The sequence below is a fragment of the Salminus brasiliensis genome, chromosome 16 (assembly GCF_030463535.1).
Source record: "Salminus brasiliensis chromosome 16, fSalBra1.hap2, whole genome shotgun sequence".
NCBI classification, from domain to species: domain Eukaryota; kingdom Metazoa; phylum Chordata; class Actinopteri; order Characiformes; family Bryconidae; genus Salminus; species Salminus brasiliensis.
In genome coordinates this window covers 24156315-24178354 of record NC_132893.1, presented here as the reverse complement: position 1 = coordinate 24178354, position 22040 = coordinate 24156315, and the positions used below count along the sequence as shown (strand labels likewise).

At 42.1% G+C, this 22040-nt stretch overlaps 1 protein-coding gene across 2 annotated transcripts in view; it reads left to right on the top strand.

Moving 5' to 3' along the window:
* cadm2a (cell adhesion molecule 2a) overlaps nt 1–22040 on the top strand; it is a 425903-nt gene that overhangs the window by 307752 nt on the left and 96111 nt on the right. For both annotated transcript variants that reach the window (XM_072658901.1, XM_072658900.1), the window contains exon 2: nt 2172–2198. In XM_072658901.1, the coding sequence (XP_072515002.1) occupies nt 2172–2198 (27 nt within the window). The remainder of the gene's footprint in view (nt 1–2171; nt 2199–22040) is intronic.

Sequence of the window (22040 nt, the reverse complement as noted above, 5' to 3'; positions counted from 1 at the left end):
ATATGGGCTGGAACCTCAGAAAACCCTAAAGATCTATGAAATTGCCATGGTAGCGTAAACAAAATTCTCATCAGTGCTCATAAGTGATAGAGGGCTGTCAGTCACGCAATCGTTAGAATATTAAGACTACAACCAGGCTGTTTTCCGGGAGGTCTGAATCTGCAATAGGCAAGCAGCTTGGTGTGAAGAAATCTACTGTGGGAGCAATAATCAGAAAATGTGAGACCTACAAGACCACTGCTAATCTCCCTCGATCAGGGGCTCCACGCAAGATCTCAGCCCGTGGGGTCAAAATGATCACAAGAACGGTAAGCAAAAATCTCAGAACCACACGGGGGACCTAGTGAATGACCTGCAGAAAGCTGGGACCAATGTTACAAAGGCTACCGTCAGTAACACACTACACCGCCAGTGTCAGACGTGTTCCACTGCTTAAGCCAGTACATATCCGGGCGCGTCTGAAGTTTTCTAGAGAGCATTTGTATGTTCTGGAAGAGTACTGGGAGAATGTCTTATGGTCAGATGAAACCAAAGTAGAACTGTTTGGTACAAACACAACTCGTTGTGTTTGGAGGAGAGTGAATGCTGAATTGCATCCAAAGAACACCATACCAACTGTGAAGCATGGGGGTGGCAACATCATGCTTTGGGGCTGTTTCTCTGCAAAGGGACTAGGACGACTGGTCCGTGTACATGAAAGAATGAATGGGGCCATGTATTGTAAGATTTTGAGTGCAAACCTCCTTCTAGCAGCAAGGGCCTTGAAGATGAAACATGGCTGGGTCTTTCAGCATGACAATGATCCCAAGCACACTGCCAGGACAACAAAGGAGTGGCTTCGTAAGAAGCATTTCAAGGTCCTGGAGTGGCCTAGCCAGTCTCCAGATCTCAACCCCATAGAAAACCTTTGGAGGGAGTTGAAAGTCTGTGTTGCCGGCTGACAGCCCCAAAACATCAGAGGAGATCTGCATGGAGGAATGGGCCAACATACCAGCAACGGTGTGTGCCAACCTTGTGAAGACTTGCAGAAAATGTTTGACCTCTGTCATTGCCAACAAAGGATACATAACAAAGTCTTGAGATTAACTTTTGTTATTGACCAAATACTTATTTTCCACCATTATATGTAAATAAATTCTTTAAAAATCAGACAATGTGATTTTCAGAATTTAATTTTTTTCATTTTGTCTCTCATAGTTGAGGTCTACCTATGATGTCAATTACAGGCCTCTCTCATCTTTTTAAGTGGGAGAACTTGCACAATTGGTGACTGACTAAATACTTTTTCCCTCACTGTACATACCAATAATTCTTAAAATTCTTCATTTTGACCATGTGATTTAATGGCATCACAGCATAAGTGGAAAATCTTTGTGTTTCTGTCCCTATATAGCCTGTACACAAAACTGTTAGGAAAAGTGAATTGTGCCGCAAAGGCGCCCACGAAAACATGTCAGAAGAGTGACAGAATTATGAGTGGTGTTTATACAGACGTATTTCCCTGCGAGAGCTCTGGAGGCATGTGTTGCATTGCTAATTGGGGAGCTGTTGCAGAATGGTGTTGTGTCTGATCAATAGCCATTCAGGAGGTAATAGCACAACAGAGGATTGCTGTTCGTCTGAGCCCTCAGCTGGCACGCGGTCTCCACAAAGGCAATCTGACACGGCACTTCTTATCCCACGGCATCGCCAGACCAAGCTCACAACAAAAGGACTTCTCGGCAGAGAGAGATTCTCAGAGCTGAAGCTTGAGCCTTGTTGCATTCCGGGTGTAGCAGAACCTGCTAATTCACACCTATGAGCTAGAAGAGCTTTCTTCACACCCATTTATATGCAATCAGGAGAATAGTTATCTAGGAACAGAATAACTGCCAGTGTAATGCAAATGCTCACTGGCAGATGCTATTTGGGCGATGATAAAGACTCTTGTGAGGCTGATAGGAATCAATGTTGTAGAACAGGTGAATTAGCATGCTAGGTGGCTGGTGTCTGTGCCATTTTGAATTCCGTTTGGTCTAATCAATTCTTTTCTCCTCCTTCTCTCTCTTTCTCTCTCTCCCTTCTCTTTTCCTCTGACTCTCTGTCTCTCTCTCTCTCTCCCCTTTTCCATTCCTGTCTCCCTCACCCATCCCTCCCTCCACCCTCCCCTTTCTTGCACTCCACGATTCCAGCGGCGGCTACGAAAAACAAAGCGAAAGGTGAGTGGGCTCCTCCATCTTCCCTGCTCCTTGATTAATGGGGGGACACTATTCCCAATAAACTGTGTTGAGATAGCTCCCTTATCTTTCCTACAAGCCTGCCAGACACCACCACGCTCTCTCTTCTAGCAGACAGAGACCAGGGAGTGGACTGGAATTCACTTCCAAGAGTTGTGCAGGGCCTTCTGCGCCGTTTATCATCCTTCTCCTCCTTCCGCTCCCTTCTTTTCTTTATCTCTCCCATCCAACCCCTCTCTTTTTCAATTGCTTCTTCTTGCCACTCCACCTTCTCTTATTTGCCTTCGCTTTATTATGCTAATAAAGCAAAAGAACTCTTTGCATTTCATTGGCAGAAAGAAGCACATAGAGCTCCATACCTGACATTTTTTGTCGACAATAGTAAAAGTCCCTACATAGTTCTTTGCTTGGATGCACGATTCTGTGGATGTCCTGTAACCTGTAGCCTCTTTAACTATGTGACCTATTATTTCCAAATGGTTATCACCTAGTAATCACATGAAAAACAATGCAAACTGATTGGGTTATGCAAGACTGCAACCAGTGATGGTTTAATGAAGTTTAAGAGGTTACAAGGTTCCTCACACTCATACTGTGGTTGGCATGTTGGAAATGTTCTTCAGCGAACTAAAAGTGGCATCACTCTAATAGACCTCTTTACCAACTTTACGTGTACGAGTGTCTCCATGAGGTAAGTGTGGAGATGGGTTTGTTCAGTACAGCAAAGTTTCTTCTTGAAAACTGAAAGCTGAGAAACATGCCTGTCAAACCCTTGAGTGGTCCCACTGTGGAACAAGGGAAGAAGAGGAAGGCGCTTGATTTTAGAATGCAGAAAGAGAAAGGAAAGAAGCTGAAATCTCCGTTCGCTCTCTGGGACAGAATTGGTTCTTTGATGTAATAAGTGAGGACTGTGCTGCAGATGAGTGGGATGGTAACACACTGATGTTGGGATTTTACACAAGTGTCCAAACACATCAGTTGTCTCAGTGGTGTCCAGTGTGTTGTTTTATCCAGGTGAATCTGATTAAATCAGTCAGGATGGTCCAACCTGTAATACTTGACAAGGATTTGATCTTTAACCCTTTAAACTCTGTCTGTTAGTCTGTGGGTCTTCATTGTTGTGACTACATTACTGTAACAGCATAGGCCCTAAAATAGAACCTGGTGGGACTCCACGAGATATACTAAACCAAACGGTTTTCACATAACACACAATCGTTTCTGCATTAGGGTTCAAGGGGTTAAATAACCATCCATTGAAAGGTTCTCCAGGGAACCAAGAGTGGTTCTTCAGTGGTGTCAGTCTAAAGAACCTGTTTTGGCACCTTTTTTTTCTAAGTGCATAGTTAATATAGAAACATAGGGTTCAATTAGTTAAATACAACATCTATTAAGTGGCAAAGAACCTATTTTGACAGCTTTATTTTTAAGAGAATAGTTAGAATGGAACCCTCCCGTAAATGGTGTGACGCATCCTTCTAGTGGGGGTCATCTATTATGCATGTTATCTGACCTGACCCTCAATTCCAGTTCCAACAGTTCTCATTCAGTTCACATGAGACTTTTTATTCTTATGTTTACTGACAGATACAACTAAAGATATTCATCCTATTGAGCTGAAGTAAATGTGAGGATGTACGCTGTTCCCTCTGAATGCTTCTGTTCTATTATAGTGTAATATATCTATATATATATATATATATATATATATATATAGATATGGTTGAATATCAAGTCTTTAGGTTATTTGCTAGGACTTCACTATTTGTTGTTAGATATGGAGAACATTAGGAAGCTGCGTTATGGGTCAGATGTGTTGAATTTGTTTGCACATAAATGATAACATTGAGCTGGAGGTGTCCTTGTACTGCATATGAATTGATTCATAAAGTTGTCCTTGTGAAATATTATATGACAGATTGAATTATTTGTTCCTTGTTTATGCACTGCATGCTTCTTCATAAACACGCAGAATGATACAAAAAAGGGTCTTTAGTATAAGCAGATGTTCTACACAGAATCATGACAACTCTGAGAGCATCTTTGCCAGGGTAAATGGTTCTACACATACATTATATGTCCAAATGTTTGTAGACACCCCTTCTAAGGTATGCATTCACCTACCTTCAGTTGCACCCATTGCTGACGCAGATGTGACTCAGATCTGATGCAAATGCACACATAAAGCTTGTCTAGTCCCTGTGGAGAATATTTCCAATAGAATAGTGACTCTTCAGAGCAGATAAACATGAATTCATTGGCTCCAGGATAGCAGAAAGCTTTTTTCCTAGACAGTATTTACTCCAACAAAAGCAGGATAAAAAAGGTCATACCTATGAATGAGCAGGTGTGCCAATACTTTTGTCTGTATAATGCACATGGAAAGCCCCTTTTGTATGGTTCTTTATAGAACCTTTTTAAAAACTGGGTCTGTATAGCAGCATCGTTGTTGCAACCCTTTTTGTTTAGAATTTGCAGTACATAACATTCACACATCTTATTTAGAAAAAGTAAACCCTCCATCGAATGGTTCTCTATGGAACCAACATTAGTTGTGTTAAGGCATTGCTCAGAAAAACCTATTATGGGACATTAGCCATTGGCCAATTTCCTACATTTGACTTTTTAATTTTTATAAAAAACATTATTTATTTATTAATTTTAATGTAACCATTTTTTTATGCATGGTCTTTTAGTGCGAAATAGAACCATCTACTATCATGGTTTTCCATCAATTTGAAGAACCCATTCAGCATGCAAAGAACAGTTTGAACATATTACTGGAACTCTGAGTTGTCATGGTTCTATATAGTTAATGATCTGTGAAGTTTCAGCAGTCTCGTCATGGAGAGCATCATCCACGCATAGTTTAGTGTTTTCTGTCATTTGCTCCAGCTCATTTTTTGGGGGGTCTTTTTCAGCCAGGTTGAGATTGTAGTAACTGGATTTAGATTTGAGCAACAAGACTGAAAAGGGTTCCTAGCATTCATCAACCTTAGCTTCATCTGCTCTTGATAACTTGAGCGGTCCATGCGGATAGCATGTCCTAGAAAAACCCTGCTTAGACTCTTGTGGGCTCTTTGCAATATAGGATCAGTAATAACCTTCTTTTAGTGGTCATTAATGTCCATGCTGCGGAAACTATGCTGCCTTTAATATGGTCCAGACCGATTTCAGAACATGTATTATTCATCCAGGAGTTTGTGTTCGATCCCCAGCTTCCCACAATGGACCTATTTTATTGATATTTACAAAGTGAGTCATTTGACACTGACCAGATTGAATGCAGCGTAGCTCTGGTAAACATCCTTACTGGGACGTTAAAGGCAAAGTACCTTCCTACAGTGGCTGTTTATCTTCAGATTAAATGGAGAGAAATAACATGCAAGGCTGCACTGACCCTGCTACAGTGGTCCGTGTCCAGTGCAATGCATCTCTTATGATGTTATGGGAAATCCATGAGTCTGGTAATGAGAAAGGCGGTGTCTTGTAGATCACTGAGCCAAAGAGGCGTCCCCTCATCTCACTTGCAGTCTAATAAAGATATTGGCATCATGCACTCAGCTCCATATTTATATCGATCCAAATGGAGGCGTGTGTTGTTGTTGTTGGTTTTTTTTTTCGTTCGGTAGCCGTAGTAACGGGGGGGGGGGTGGGGGGGGGAAGAAACGCTGCGTATCATTTTGTTTGTTTTCAAGAGCTTTTGCACTTGGCCTCAAGTCTCTAGATATTGGCATTGAGTCACACGGAGCAGAAGCTTTTTTCGACCACAACTTGTAAACAAAATGTAAATGGAAACTAGTGTGTGTGTTGTTCTGCTTCTGCCCTTCAGACTTTTTGTTCACAAATTACCTTCAATTTTTTATAATTTGCCATTTTTATACCTGTAGCTGTAGGGTCTTACTTGGAAGTAGTATTGACTGTTAAATATAGAACTATAAGTGTGTTTACGTGTACTTACATATCCCATAACTGCAGAAAATCTGATTTTGTCAGTACTACAATTATTGCGTTTATATACACTTGGGCAATCAGATAATGAGAAAAAATCTGCCGTGAAAATGTGACCGCACCTGGCTCGTAAAGGTAATGGCAAGTGACACACTGATTGGTTTGTTGTAGTTTACACCCAGAACACACCCATGATTAATTAAGAGACTGTGTAAGGTGTACACACTGATGCACCCTAAATCAAGCTGCGCTGTTGACTGGCCAAAAGATCACTAGAATAGGGCCCACAGTGTTGGTCATTCAATATATTTCTCAAACAAATCAGAATCAGGTGCTTTTCAGTAATCAACAGTAGCTACACCCTGTTTACATGTGTACAACAGTCTTTGCAACCCTCCACCAGCTCTTCTCCTCCCTTTAACTCTGCCACTTAGCACAGGGGGACTGGCTTTCTACTAGCTTTTCCAGCTCAAGGTTCTATGAGTTCATATCTCAAACAGATTCAAAATCTGACTTTTGTCAGATAATAAAAGCTCTCACTTTTGGTAAATGAAGTCACATATCATTAGAATAACTGGAATTTATTGAGAGGTTTAATATTTGCAGTCGAGTTGAGAGTCTCTTTTATATAAAGCTTTATATAATGTAAACGTTCTTTTTCTTAGAACTGTACTTTCAAGCCAAGAGCCACTTAAGAACCTTTATTTGTAAAAAAAAAAAAAAAAAAAAAATAAAAAAAAAAAAGTGTATGCATTCACATAGGCTTTATTGTGTCAGAGAGCTGATCAGTCTTTTTTTTATTTCTGACCTTTCTTCATTGATATGTGAAAGCTTAACTCTTGGTTTATGGCTCTGTCTCTCTTTTTCCCCTTTATTGCAATGGTGCGTCCTTCATGCCGCTACTATAAAAGTTCATTGCTACCGTTTCCCACATTGTTACACACTGAATCAATAGGACACTAATCTCAGGCAGAAGAGATTGAGAATGGAATATTTATGGGGAAAAAGTTCACTCGCCTCGTAAAAGTGCGACCTGTCTGCCCTTGGATGGATCCAGGCATGAGAATTCTGGATGCACTTTGCAGGCACACACATGGAGCCACATATATAAGCTCAGTCTCACACGCATACACACACACACTCCGACTTCTGCCAGTCATATTTACTCTGCTGACTTCAGGGCATTCTGCAGAACTTCATCCATTTTAAAAAATGGTAAGATTTCAGTATGTACTTGACTTGAATTTGACTTCAGCGCATTCAAGCATTCATTTGAGCTCTGACGAAAATATATCACCTCCTTTTTAGAAGTGAAGTGGCCAAGTATTCGATGAAAAGTAAGCTCACTGCGTGAGTCGGCACTGGCGCAAAAGCAATCCCAACCACCTGCACCTTCTCTGAGCATGAATAATGCATACTCATTCAATAAACACCCACCCCACAGGCAGCCAGTTTATCTGTGTTGTCTTCGTCTTTGGATTCTGTGTGGTTTGATGAGTCTAGATTAAAGTCTCTGCGAGTCTGAGTTGGGTCACAGGTTTTTGGAGTGAGTCCAATTCAAGTCTGGAGTCTTTGAGGTGCAAGTCCAAGTCGAGTTTTGTGTCTTTGAGTTTGGAGTCCAGATGAAAACAAGGACCAACTTGCGCTCCCATCCCAAAGACTCCGGATTGAGATTTGAGTCTTTGGGGTGTGAGGCCAAGTTGGGCCTTTTTTTGTGTGTGTAAGTCTGAGATGGGGTGTGAGTCTTTAGTCTTTGGGGTGAATAGAAATTGAGTCTTGTGTCTTTGGGGTAAGTCTGAATCACGTCTTGAGTCTTTGGGGTGTGAGTCTGAGTTGGGTTTTGAGTTTTGGGGTGTGAGTCAGAGTCATGGGGTGTGAGTCCGAGTTGAGTCTTGTGTAATTAAGGTGTAAGTCCAAGTTGAGCCTTGAGTTTTAAGGGTGTGAGGACAAGTTGAGTCTTGTAAATGTGAAATAAAGGGTTATATTATCATAGTCTGTGTTAATCAATGGTATGTATAGCACAATGATTTGTATATAGACCTGCTTTTACTAAATAACCCTTTAAGAACCATTTTTAATAAATGTGAACTTGCCATTATGCCAACTGGCTAACATGTTTGCTACCCAAACTGCATAACAGTACAGTTGTTTTGTGTTGTTTTTTTACTGGATTTACTGTATGCAGCTCTTGTTCTTTCCTTAAGCCGGAAGGGTTGTCTATAATTAAAGGCTCGTTATGTATGTTTGTGAGTTTGTGTACGTGTTGTTGCCCATGTGGTATGCGTATATCCTCCTAAGGGCCGTGCTTATATGCTGATGTGTAGTCCGGGTCGGGCTGGGCTTGTTTGGGATTTATCTCGTTTTTTCTTGCTCCTCCTCACGCTCCTCCTCACGCAATGACAGCCAGACTTGCTACAATTAACAAACTGCTCAATTCTGATGTTTGTTTACAGTGGCAGGAACAGCTGTGCACTGCTCTAATTGTGCAAATGAGAGTGGAACTGCTGATGCCAGTTCATTTGTTGTTTTGAAATTAATTAGATTTCGCTAAATCAGAAATTACAGTGTATCTTGGAAAGTGTGTGTCCTGCCTTGTATCTGCGAGTAGCATGTAGTTCTCCCCGTGTGTAATTAAATTTATTCATAGAACCAGCAACGGCAAATCATTACTCCCTCCATGTTTGCCTGTTTCCACTAAACTATTGCATTATGGGAACACTCTTAACCAGGCAATATTGCAGATGTTGGCAATTAGAAATCTCTAATAAAAAGCTTGTATCTGCATGCACTGATAATTACCTTAGTGAATGTTATGTACATGCTCATTTGTCAGTCCCTGGTGTAGAAATTTAATCTAACAAATCAGCAGGTCTGCCGAGGCCTGATATTGTGGGGGGGCTACCATATCGGCGGTAAAGCGTATTTCTTGAGGCTACAATGACTGCAAGTGGACTAATAGTGTTTTATATGGAGGGACCACATCTCCAAACTACAAGTGCTGTACCATTAGCTACATAAATCTGTATAAATAATACATAATTACAGCATGGGGTAACATAAGCATACCTTAGCAGGCAAAGTAGAAGCAGACAACACATTTTGAAATATCACTTCTGTATTTAGACAGAAACCCCAGTAAATATCATTTAAAATGCTCACCACTATCCCTGCCTTCACTCTGAAGAAGCTGCAGCCAGTTATGCTGACTAAAGTCATAAAACCCAGTGAGTACATTCAGTTCTAAAACAGCTGCCTGTAAGTACATTTCTGCCAGACGTCTGCAGATAGGCAAACAGTCTGGTGCTTTTCACCCCTATAAAAGTGTCAAAGAATGTTTAATGTGAGTTTAAGTTGTTACTTGTATAAACTGTAAGTATGTGAGTTTGGTTGGGGCCAAAAAAAGCCCAGATGTGGTTTTACAGGCCTTTTTACAACCCAGTTATTTTGCCTCAGAATGAAACACACAGATTTTCAACTTATCATGTGTTTTAAACTTATCTGTTTTTATTTATATGGTTTAAGGCACTGAGGCGATCCACAGTACCATAGCCTAGCATAGCATAGCCTAGCTTAGAACTGTAACAGAATATAGTGTTGCTGTCCTCTCGGTGTCCTCTCAGTGTCCTCTCTGTGCGGCGTGCAGCCAGCTAGCTGAGGAGATTGTAGCCAGTTGTAACTTTTAACCTAGCTGCTATTTGCCTTTTCTGCTTCCTCCAGTCAGACCTGTTGCCTTTTCTGGCTGGCCTAGAGTTAGCTTTAAGCCTTTTAACCTTTTTTAGCCAACTAGCCTTATTTACAAGTATACCTGCCATCTCCAGGCTGTCCCCTTCTTTCCTCCATTGTCAGTCTAGTGTTTGATTTTAGTTATCCTTTGTGATTCGCATTAAAAAGGCTTTCACAAGTGTGTATTCTTATATACTCGTGTGTATTTAAATACTTATGTGTATTTCTTGCTGTTGTTGACTGAACTTTGACAAAAGACAAAACCCATTGAAAACCCATTGTTTCCCATTGTAAATTATAAAAAGCATTTTTTACACACAGATGTGCAAACAGCCAATGAGAGTCCAACAGCCTAAATACTGGTGTGGTCAGCTCAACACATAATAGATATCTCACACTCCATTGACGTGTGGGCAGAGTGTCGGGAGGCAGAGAATAACATGCCAATTACAATGGAGTTGAAGCAGTGCTGAACAATGGATCCAGACTTGTGGAAGCTTGCTAATACCTCACCCCCAGTCTCACTCCAGCCTCCAGAAAATCTCACTCCAGTCTCCTCACCTCTACAAGTCGAGAAGCCTGCTTATATCATTTAGACTTTAAATGTCTTTGGATCTATATTTATTGTTTTATGGATATACCGTGGTTAATTGCCACATATGAGCTTCTCAGATGTTACCAGTTCTCTAGATCTTCTAAATTCAAGCTCTGAGTTCCCCTAATAGGAAATTAGGTCTACGTTGTGCTTTTTCAGAGTTAGCATTTTTAGTTGTTTGCCTCTGTTTATTGCGGATTCGGAAAAACAGACTGCTATTTGCAGAGCTTTAAAGGGAAGCTGATTTCACAGCGGGCACGTCTCTCTCTGAAATGAGAAAAAGAGATGGGGGAGCTTTATTAGCAGTAATAATTCAGCCTTTTATTTAAAGGGAGAAAGCGTCTCTGTATCAGCCTGCATAACAGTCAAGCTGATTCCATTATTAAAGCCCCAGCAGCCCCTTATTGTCTCTGTCTCCGTCTTCTGTGCGAGTCCTCACACCGCAGAGAGCCCCGCCGTTCTAATTAACAGCCCGGCCAACGGCCCCCTTCCCGGTGAATGGCCGTCTCTGCTGTGGGAAGAAATGATCAAAGACAGGTAGCCCCCGCTGCCCACAGCTACCCCCTATCTGCCTCCTCCAAACCAGAGAAGGGCATCTTGTGATGCTTCCTCCCAGAGACCAGGAAGAAAGTTATTAAGCTCGCATCGACTCGTGCCAATTTGGTTCTTCCTTGCTGACATCTCGAATGAGCTGTCTGAGACTGAAGCTCGTGTAGGTGTCTGGAAGTGTATTTGTTGGGGCCGTAGGGGGGCGGATGGGACAGATTACCCATAGGCCATCTGTTTATCCTCTCTGGGCCTGGCACGCCATGCCCAAACATCTGGCCACACACAGCTTGGCACAGGGCTGGCAGCCTTGGCACTCCTGAAGTCATGTTTCCGTCCGCAGGTGCTCACATTCTGGACATTCTCTCCACTCGTGCTGACCTGGCAAACGCAGGGGGATAAAGTTAAGTAAGATGCAGAGTGAGATTTTAAATTAAAGCAATAATAATACAGACTCTTTTCAGTCTGTCTGTCTATCTATCTACTTGTCTGTTTGTCTGTCAGTCACTCTATCTGTTTGTCTATTTCTGTGTCAATCTATCAATCTACCTGTCTATCTATGTGGCTGTTAGTTCTATCTCTCTATTTATCTGTCTGTCTGTCTGTCTCTGCATCCATCCATCCATCTATCCATCTATCTATTTATTTATTTGTCTGTTTGACCGTCTGTTAGCCAATCTATCTATCTGCTTGCCTATCTGTCTGTCAGTCTATCAATCTACCTGTCTATCTAAGTGGCTGTTTGTCTATCTATCCATCCATCCCTCCATCCATCCATTTATTCATCCATCCATCCACCCGTCCATGATTTCGTTAGTCTATCTGTCAATCTATCAATTTACCTGTGCATTTGGCTGTCAGTCTGTCTGTCTATTTAAATATTAGTCATTGGGTTTAATTTCAAAGTATATCACTAAAATCGGTAACTGCCCCATACTTAGTTTAGACATCAGAATTTTAAGCTCACCTTGTTTCTTATCGCATCAGCTTTACTGTGTCTGGGCCGAGGAAAGAAAAGCATGCTCTTGTGTTAGTATCGAGTCTTATCAGGCCCATCCTGCCCTTCGTACATGAAGTACCTGATCCAGTGTGCTGATACTGCTCATTCAGCCTCTCTGATGAATAAACATCGCACTCACCTCGTATTAGCAGATTCCTACCGATAAACTACTTCCATGTGAAAGATGAGCTTGTCTTGTCTTGAGTTGTGTGAGTTGAGTTGTGTGTATGTGTGTTTTCAACGGTTGTGTATGTGCTGGTGTGCACATGCATGTGCGTGCATGGGTTTTTACGGTCAGGCTGAAGGTCAGAAGCTTGTCTTCCTCCGGGCAGTGTGCAGGGTCTTGGAGAGCTACAGAACCCTGCTAAAGGTCAGCTTGTTGTGGCTCCTCTCTCCAAAAGGTTATGGCAGTGTGTGCAGGCTCTACAACGCAGGCACACGTCTCTCTCCCCCTCCCCACACACACAGCCTGCTCTGCAGCTTCTAAAAGGAATAAAACTGCAGAGTGCAGTGAACTGAACGCTGGAAACAAAGTGGAAACATTGGAATGTCGGAGGTTACTTAGAGGCCCAACAGTGTCTGGAAAAAGAATATTGATTCAAATGGCCTGTAGAATTTGGGATGTCCCAATACGATCCAGTGGATCAGGGTCGGGGCCACTACAGTATTGCAAAGTAACTGGTAGACAAATCATCAGGGAAATCTGTTAAGCCTATTGGAAGATATTAAATTCACTATATATATATATATATATATATATATATATATATATATATATATATATATATATATATATATATATATACTGAGTCAGCCCCACTAGTGCAACCACAACAGATCTAAGCATTCAAGGCGTGGACCCCTCAAGACCTCTGAAGGCATCCTGTGGTATCAGGCACAGAGACGTTAGCAGCAAATCCTTGTTGTGAGGTGGGGTCTCCATGGATCGCAACAATGAGCCTTAGGTACCCAGGATGTTGCTGGTTTACAGGTGGTAACTTCTTTGAACCACTTTTGGTAGCTACTGACCACTGCATACCGGGAAACCGGATACCGGGTTTTGCAGATATTGTGACTCTTTTGCTGCTGAACTCTACTGGAGCACCTAGAAATACAAGTAACATGCAGACAATGACCTTTTTAAATTTGACATTGTTGTGGGAGGGGAATGTTTGAAGGGGAAAGGGTAAAACGTTGAGAGGGAAAAGAGTGAAAACAGAAAGCAACACAGTGCAATTAGTGAAATTCAAAGTGTCAAAGGAGTGTAAATTGATATCATGGAGTAGCAACTCCTCTGTGATTCATTCTGTAATAAACCTCAGGAGATATATTTAGAAGGTGAGGAGTTAAAACATCGAGGTTGAGTGATATTACTTCCAGTATACTCTTTACCCCAGTCAGTCATGTTAAGTGGGCAAAGGTACGGTATTACTGGGAGCAGGGAGTTGCTGATGGTCTCACGTTTATGTCTCTCTACAAAGTTCAGTTTGCCTCCCCAGTCACCAGCTCAGTGAACATCACTCACACTTTCATACCAATCATTTAATAATTGTTAAACCGGCAGTCTGACAACACCTGCGAATATTCAGCTCCTGCGAATCAGGGAGAGAAAGGCTGGTTCGTCGTAGCTTAGTTAGCATAATAACAGAACACGTTCAGGTCTGGCTAACAGAAAGCCTCCTTATAAACATTTAGACTATAGTGACTCAGGTCACAGGCTAAGCTTACTTTAGCTAGCTCATCCGAAGAACGAACTGCTTTGCTGCTGACACAAGTGTTGTAGTGTGTTGTAGTGAGTGAAAGTTGCAGTGTGTCAGGTCATGTCTTGTTTGGACACGATTGTTTCACACCTCTTTTGTTGCCAAGATGTCAATATATTCCATTTTTGAAAAGCAGTCATTATGTTCAGAAAGACTAGTCTGGGCTTGTACAAGACAATCCCATCAAATTATTTTGTAATTTGTAATATTTGTAGTTCTACAGTTTCAACTGCATTTGTGGAAGCCACCTTTCCTTTATAATTGGACGTGTAAAATGGGAACGTTCAGCTGTTTCTTTGCTGTTTTAATTGGTAATGTTTCCCAAACCATGTGGGAAAATACACTTGTGTCATGTCCTTGCACTCACATTATGGCTATTCATCAACAAAACACATAAATAGTACGATTTCATCAAATTATTTTCATGGCTATATGTGGTCCAAAAAAAGATTTTGGGCTAAATTTGGACCAATGTCTCTTTTTGGGCTAAATAAAGTTCATGAAGGCCAAACTTGATTTAGCCCAAAAAGCATGTTCATATGACATCTGGTGCTGGGTGGAAAGGCTAGTATAGAGAACAGGTATTGAGCACTTATACCCTTTTCAGGGCTAAGCTGGTGTGGTTTAAGACAAGTGTGTGATGATTTAGACATCTAGGCAGTTTGACCAGTGCTAGTTGATAGACAGAGACATTAACAGAGACATTAACAGGCCTCCTCATTTATAACAGAGACGTTATAAATGAGGAGGCCAGTCCTGGGGCTTCCCTCAATGTGCATTATTAAGCCAAACGCTGCAAACTATTCAAGAGGTCAGATTTCATCATTGATGTGATTGTAGTTTTGAGTATTTTGGTCTCTCCCCATTAATAAGGATATTGGCCCTGTCTGCAAAGATAGGCGTTGAGTGAACAGAGGACTTTTTGTTTGTTAGTGACATTAGATACATTAGCATTGTAGCTCAAGTGCAAAACTAAAGAAGCAAGCTGCAGACACCAAACATGACTTGACCGATGAATTGCGGTTGTGAAAAGAGCTGTGAAAACGCTCTCTTTCAGCTGTTGACAAATGAATAAGTTAATACATTGAGACACTCTAATAATAAGCTAATAATAATAATAATAATAATAATAAAGTTAATGATGAAGGCATAGCGTTTGCCTTTTCTTCCCTCTCTTGATGTCTTGTCTTGCTGTTCCTCCCTCCCTCTCTTCGCCTCTCTCTCCCACTGCGGGACAGTTGTTGAGGACGTAGGGGAGAGGGAAGCTAATTTTACACGCGGAGCTGAGAGACAGAGAGAGAAAGAGGGAGGGAGGAAGAGACAGCAGGTGATGGACAGAGAGGGATGGATCGAGGTAAGGGTGTGCGCAAGACAGAGAGAAAGAGAGAGAGAGAGACAGAGGTAAAGGGGAGGGGGGTGTTACAGCCCACATCAGACAGCAGCAGTCCCTGGGGAGGCGCGTCTCAATCAGCCCCGGCCTGGCCGGAGGGAAGGGTGGAAGGACTCACTTCACTGCTCAATTAAGCAAACACTGGAACATGCCGGTCCTAATCAAATCACCACAATGCGCCCAGTCTCCGAGGAGCAGCATGACAGCACCGACAGGACCCATGCAAATTCCACTTCTCAACTATACCATACATGCGCAAGGCCAGATACAAAAGGAGACAGCAGCAGGTGGTGCAAGGCGGTCACCTAGATAATGTTGGAAAAAAGGGGCCTCATTTTTTTCTCCAGCCAAGATGGAGAAAAAGCTTTTATTCCACTCTCTGGAGCAGCAGAGAGACACAGAGCTTTTATTCTGCTCCTTTGAACAACGTCACAATAATAGGCACAGGCAAATTAGAACAGTAAGTCTAATGCGGTGTATTAAGTTCGTGATCAGTCACGGACCACAAAGCATGGCCTTTAATGCCCTCGCACTTCGCCAGTCCATTATTCCATCTCTGGAGTAACTCAGTGTGATGTTTAATTGCTTTCCTCCAGCGGCTCAAAGCAACAGCAGAGTAAATTTCTACTTCATTACGACGGCCGTCCTCAGCGCTGATTACTCGAGGCGCTTTGAGAGTGAGTTGAGGATCAGCAGTCCATTCTTTAAGTCGTTTAAGTCAGCGAGGTACAGGCACACAATGATGAGGTTGACTGTACTGCTTTGAATTATATGCAGAATAAGAAGTGGCTGTATAGGTCCATTTTTGCCTGGTCCTTAAGGTCCAACTTTCCATATTGTCTTCCATATTGTCATTTTTACCGACCAATAGCTCCCCCCCCCTCCCCATTACACAATTACACTACCAGCACTGGGAGGATGAGGTCTAGTATATGTATCCTCTAAGACACATGAAGCCAACTGCATCTGTTTGAACAGCCACTAACGCTAACCGTACTATAACTAAGTGATGGTAAAGAGGGAGGGCCATCTTACCCAACCAGGTCCCCAAACCAGATACCCAACCCATACTCATTGCAAATTCCCAATCATGGAGTACAACACAGGGGTTCCTATCCAACCACATCCTCAGCAAACTACATAACCTAATTGATGCTCTCCTGGATTCCTGGTCATGGTTGGCATCACAAGGGATCCAGATCTCTAGCAGGATACCCAAACCAACTGAATCCCTCCTGGATTCCTGGCATCACAACCACAGCCATGGATGGCTCTGGCATCAAAGGGGACCAAACCTACAATCTTCCAATGATTGCCAGTGCTTAGATGGTTGCACGTCTCAGAACTTATGAAATACATCTCAGAACTTGCATGCTTCAGACTTATGAATGCCATAAATACAAACTATCATCAGTGGATCCCTGATTCAGTCCCCCTTCCCAGCCATCTACGTCTGGGTGTCCCAGAGAGCAAACTGGCCTTGCGCTCTCTCTCTCTCTCTCTGAGTGGGTAGGATGACCCTCCCTCTAGCCAGTGTAGTCGTCTGTTAGCTGAGGAAACAGAACCGGCAGTTAGTGTTCTCCTTCAAGTGTGTTCAGCTGTCCAATGACGTTGCATTAGTGCAATTCCAAAAACGGCAGTGGCCCACATCATGTGACCTGCAGGAAGCACATTCTAGTTTTCACCCTTCCAGCACTGATAGCATAAGGGGGAGTCCTAGGTAGAGGGTGAGAATTGGCAATCACTACAACTGGGGACAAAAATTGAAATGCAAATTTCTGAGTGAGCAGCAGTCAAACAGTACCAGCGCTGACCTGCGTTCTCCAGCCCCCACTGATCTGATCACATGGGGTACTGTTGCTGTGACTTCTGATTGGCCACTTACTGGAGAACGGCTAACCATTATGCCATTGACTCAGCTCTGAAGCATCTCACTTGCCCGCCCTCCCCTCTCTCTCGCTCTTCTACTCGGCCAGTCTCTTCTGCTGTCTGTCTTTTATACTGTACAACTAAAGACCTCGTATTACCTCCAGTAATGCTGCTCTGTGGGGATAACTTGTTTTTTAGGTCACCAATTCCACTTGTTTTCTTGCTTTAATGCAGTTTAATGTGTGTGCTGTCAGGCGTTCTGAACGCTGCCTCATTTCTGCCTGTCAGTCTTTGTTTAGTGATGGTGCATATGTAACACAGTGTCATACTGAATGTGCTTATTTGTGAATAATTGTGGGAGCACACCCTGTTCAGCCTGACAGTAAGGAAGCCGGAGGAAAGATAGAAAAAGAGAGAGAGGGAGGTGTGTAGTAGCAAAAGGAGGGAAAGAAAGAGTGGGAGGAAAGAGTGCATAGAAAGAGAGGGAAAGCAAAAGTGAGAGGGAGAGAGAGGGAGGGAGTGAGAGACACTTGCTGGCAGGCCATGCTTCACGCAAAGCCCTTATGAATAATGCATGCTGCCTACCTAGACTAACATAGATACATTTCTCTCTCTCTCTCTCTCTCTCTCTCTCTCTCTCTCTCTCTCTCTCTCTCCTTTCCCTTTTTCTGTTTTTAACCTGCTGTTTCTGTGCAAAGAGTTTAATCCGCACTAGAAATGACCCACACACAGCTCCACTCTTTAACATCAGGCTCATTAAGTCAAGCTCAACTCCTACACTACTGTCAGCAGGGGTGAAAACCACTCTTCTGTGGTTTCGTCTGTGATTCATTTGCCTCAATTCCCAAGCAACAGCATCACCTGCTTCCAATGGGCCACCAGACTGGTCTATATCTACACTTTTACAGGGCTCATATATGAAAAATGTTTTGAATTGTCTGCACTGTTTTAAAAACTTTAAAGCTCTGCAATGGCTCAGAGAAGCCACATAGCATAGCAGAGTTTTAACACTCTCTCATTATGTCCTCTCAGCACAGTGTGCTGTAACAAGCTGAAGAGAATGTAGCTGGGTTAGCTTGTAGCCTTGCCCCAACTCTCTTCCCCGTTTTTTCTCAAGTCTTACCGGTAAATAAATAAGCCAGTGCTTGTCTTCTTGTGTATGTTTAGGTCCAGTTCGGTTCAGTTTGTTTTTAAGGGAGCGAATGATGGAGAAAAGAGATGGCAAAAGCTAATATTATATTGGCTAGTGTTAACTTTTAGCCTAGCACAAATCCCTGTTTGTTTGGCTTAGTGTCTGTAGTCAGCAGTGCTGCTCTCTAGTGTCAACAACACCATATTCTCCTGAAGTCACCGCCACTTTACAATTCCACCAAGGCTATCACCAGTGAACTGGGTGTACATAGATTTTGGGGCATAAATGAAATGAGGCAAGACTGTTAAGAAACAGTCTAGGAGTTTGGAATTGTCCTGTTTTACAGCCGAATTCGAGATATTTGAGATTCACTGTTAACGGTATGTCAGTTCCATGTATAATAACTCTTATAATTAGTAACTCTTATAATTTAACCAAATTTTTATAATAATTTTTTTTTTACCTTTTTAACCTAATAATTTAACCTTCTTTGAATGCGGCCATAGAATCATTAGAAGAATAAAATGCTTGCTATGGGCTCTTTAAAATAGAAGGAGGGGAGTCCTTTAAAATGGAAGTTTGCAGTTTCCTTTTACCAAATCAGAAAAGTGCTATGGCATGACTCTAAACATGACAGATGGACACTGGAGCATAGTGCAGTCAGTTGAGGCTTTTTCGGCACAGGCAAGATGCCCTAACCCAGTCGGCTTCGACGGCACTCAGTTGCACTGTGAAATTGCTTCTGAGCCAGATGTCATTGAAGAAGCCATAAGGGCCAGAATCAAGGCAAGCTATTCATAAAGCCTTATTCATACTTGTTGAAAAAAATGTCACAGGCCAAATTCACCCATTTTGATGTGAAATCGACACTTTTGAAGGGCTGGTGGTGTTTTTGCCGGCCTCTAAAAAATGGTAAAGTTACTGTGTGAGGCTTACAGAAGTAGTGCAGAAAATAGAAGAAGCGGAAGAGGTAGAAGTGCAGAAGCAGAAGATCATTACTTTTTCTGTACTGGAATCGGAGAGCCTGGAGATGGTTTGGAAGCGAGACTGACTGAAGATTTGGCATCAAGCTAATGCCTGAATTGGAGAGTTTTATGTGACCTCTGATATTTGAAACAGTGGAGCAGGGAAGAGTGTAACATGGGGCATCCAGTCCTGGTTGTGGGAGATCTTAGACTACAACTGTTCTAGCATACCTACTAAACCTGATAACTAACTGCTGGAGTGAATGACTGTGTTTGAGCTGGGAAATTACTTAATTGTGTTTAGTGGATTGGAGCTGCACATCCCTCGTGTACAACCATGTCCAGACCAACATGGGGGATAGTGGTCAGCTCTTCAGCCTGGCTCAGTTTGATAAACTAGCTTATCAGCCTCTGTTGCCATTCACATATACATTTCAAAACATTATACACTTGCATGTTTGGGCAATATCTCATATATTAAGTGTTTTGAGGTTGTTGTAAACTACACAATACACAATATTATTGGCTTATTTATTATTCATCTTTAAGAGCACAAACTGTTTAAAAAGCTTAATTTGAAAGACTGCCCCTTGATAAAGGCAATGCCCGCTATGCACAGGTAGTCTGTCATACTCTGCCCTAGCTGTTTTAATATTCCTAAATGGATTTGCCATGGAAATAAAGGACATATAGGTATTCAATTGGTAATACAGCCGTGTTACCAAAGAACACCCTACTGATGCTTTAGTGCATTTGGAAAAAGTCACCTCTGCATCCTGCTGAGTTTCTTGTTTAATAGCCATTGTAAAGTTGTTCACGTTGTGAAGAAATAATGCAGTTTGCAATTTTGATGAAAAATAATACTTGAAGCAAGCGATGGAATGAGACTATACATGTCTTTCCAACAATATTTATAGTACATATAGAGTTTTACAGTGTATCATTTAATAAAACAGTATAATAATTTAACGGTTTAATATAAATTTATGAAATTCTCATAACAATCTTAAAACTGAGAAATGTTGTGTATTGATCACAGGGGTGGGGGTTAGAGATCCATGACCTCTAAACTGCCACTTTTGAGCCCTTGAGCAAGGCCCTTAATCCTGTCTGCTCCAGCATGGCTGGCCCTGTGCTCTGACCCCAACTTTCCAAGCTGTATATGTGAAGAGAAATACTTAAAAAATCATTTTTGCAGTTGATGACTTGGTTAATTGTAGGATTTAAACTCATCGCCTCACTTCTGCTGATCAAAAATGTCTGTTCCAGGCTTTTTATATATGGTTTTCACCAGATAGTGTGGTACAAAACAGTACAAGAAAGTTGGTACCAGCGCTGAACGGTCTCCTGCCATATATCGCCACTCAATTTCTTCAATTTTAGACGTTTTGACAAAATTTAAATTGTGTAAAAAATTTAAGATAATGAGTTAATGAGGACCAATGGAAATGCAGCAAAATTCAAAAAGTCATTTTACATTGACTTCCATTGAAAGTTAAGTTTTTGTCATGACAGTGACAATATACATTGATGCAGCTTCCTCACGACTGACTGACTCACACTATGATACACCAGTGGATCAAGGCCCCCAGTTTGAAAAACATTACCTTATGTACAGTGAATGGTGTTGGATCTGTGGAGGTGTTCCTGTGCAAAAGATCAAACTGGCAACAGAAGTGGAACAGAAAATAAATTAAGGCCTGGTCAGCGTATTTGCCATAGCTGGCATACGAAGTTGCCGGCATAAGCGTTTGACTGCACATGCCACTCCCTCTCTGTTGTCTTCTCTGTTGTCCTCTACCCATCATCTCTGCGTGATATTTGTCTTCCATCTCCACCGCTTGTTAGGCAGCGGCTGCAGCCGAGATGTTAACCCGAGGTATGAGGCGCATCGTTGCCACCCTGTAAATACACATGGATTATTCATCTATCACTTATTCTCCTGGGTCTCCTTTATATATGCACACGTTTTCATTATCTCTCCTCCCTGCATTCCGCCCGGCACAAGGTCATTTATTATTGGGTTGTCCAACCCCGGGGTGCCGTGGAGGATGTCGCTTTGTGAATAATTTCTGACTGTGCTAAAGCTTTACTCACTTCTCTGTTTAAGACCTGACACTCTGTGTCCCGGGGACTGGCCCTGATGGATTGTTTTTATCATTATTTAGTCGCTTAGTGGACACTCGTAGCTGGCTGCTCAATGTGCTCGGTTTTCTGGCTGAGGTTTTTTATTTTTTCCCCTTGTGCTGCTGCACTACTGTATATCAGGCCAACTGCCTCGCTCAAGGGCACTTAGGAGTCAGTCAGTTCCCCACACACAAGCACGCTGCTTTCAGGGCACAGTGCTGTCAGAAACAAGCGCTAACTAAAATAGATACACACTTAGCATGGTTCCAATTATGAAGCCAACAGCCAACCGAAGAGGGTTTTTCTGTTACCAGGGAAAGAACCTGACAGTGTATTGTCAGACTCACTTGGAGGTAGTTCCGTTACCAAGTCAAAACCATTAAGGGTTCCTCTAGGCCTGGGCAATGAAATGATGAATAATTATGGAAATCAGGGTATTTTCACTCCATTCTGTGGGAAAGAAATGTTCTTTCTGCTCCTCAAACTTGTGTTAACTACACACTTGAATAAACATTGAAAGTGGTGGCTTAGTGCATAGAATGCAGGATTATTGACCACGGGGTAATGGGTTTGATACCTGGGTTCACTAAGCTGCCATTGATGGGCCCGTGGGCAAGGCCTTTAACCTTTCTGCTCTAGGGACACTGGAGTGTGGCTTACCCCAGCTTTCTAAGCTGGGATATGCAAAGAGTAGAATGCCATTGAACACCACAAGTATAAATAATACATGTTTATTATATTAATAATCAATAACATACTTAAATAC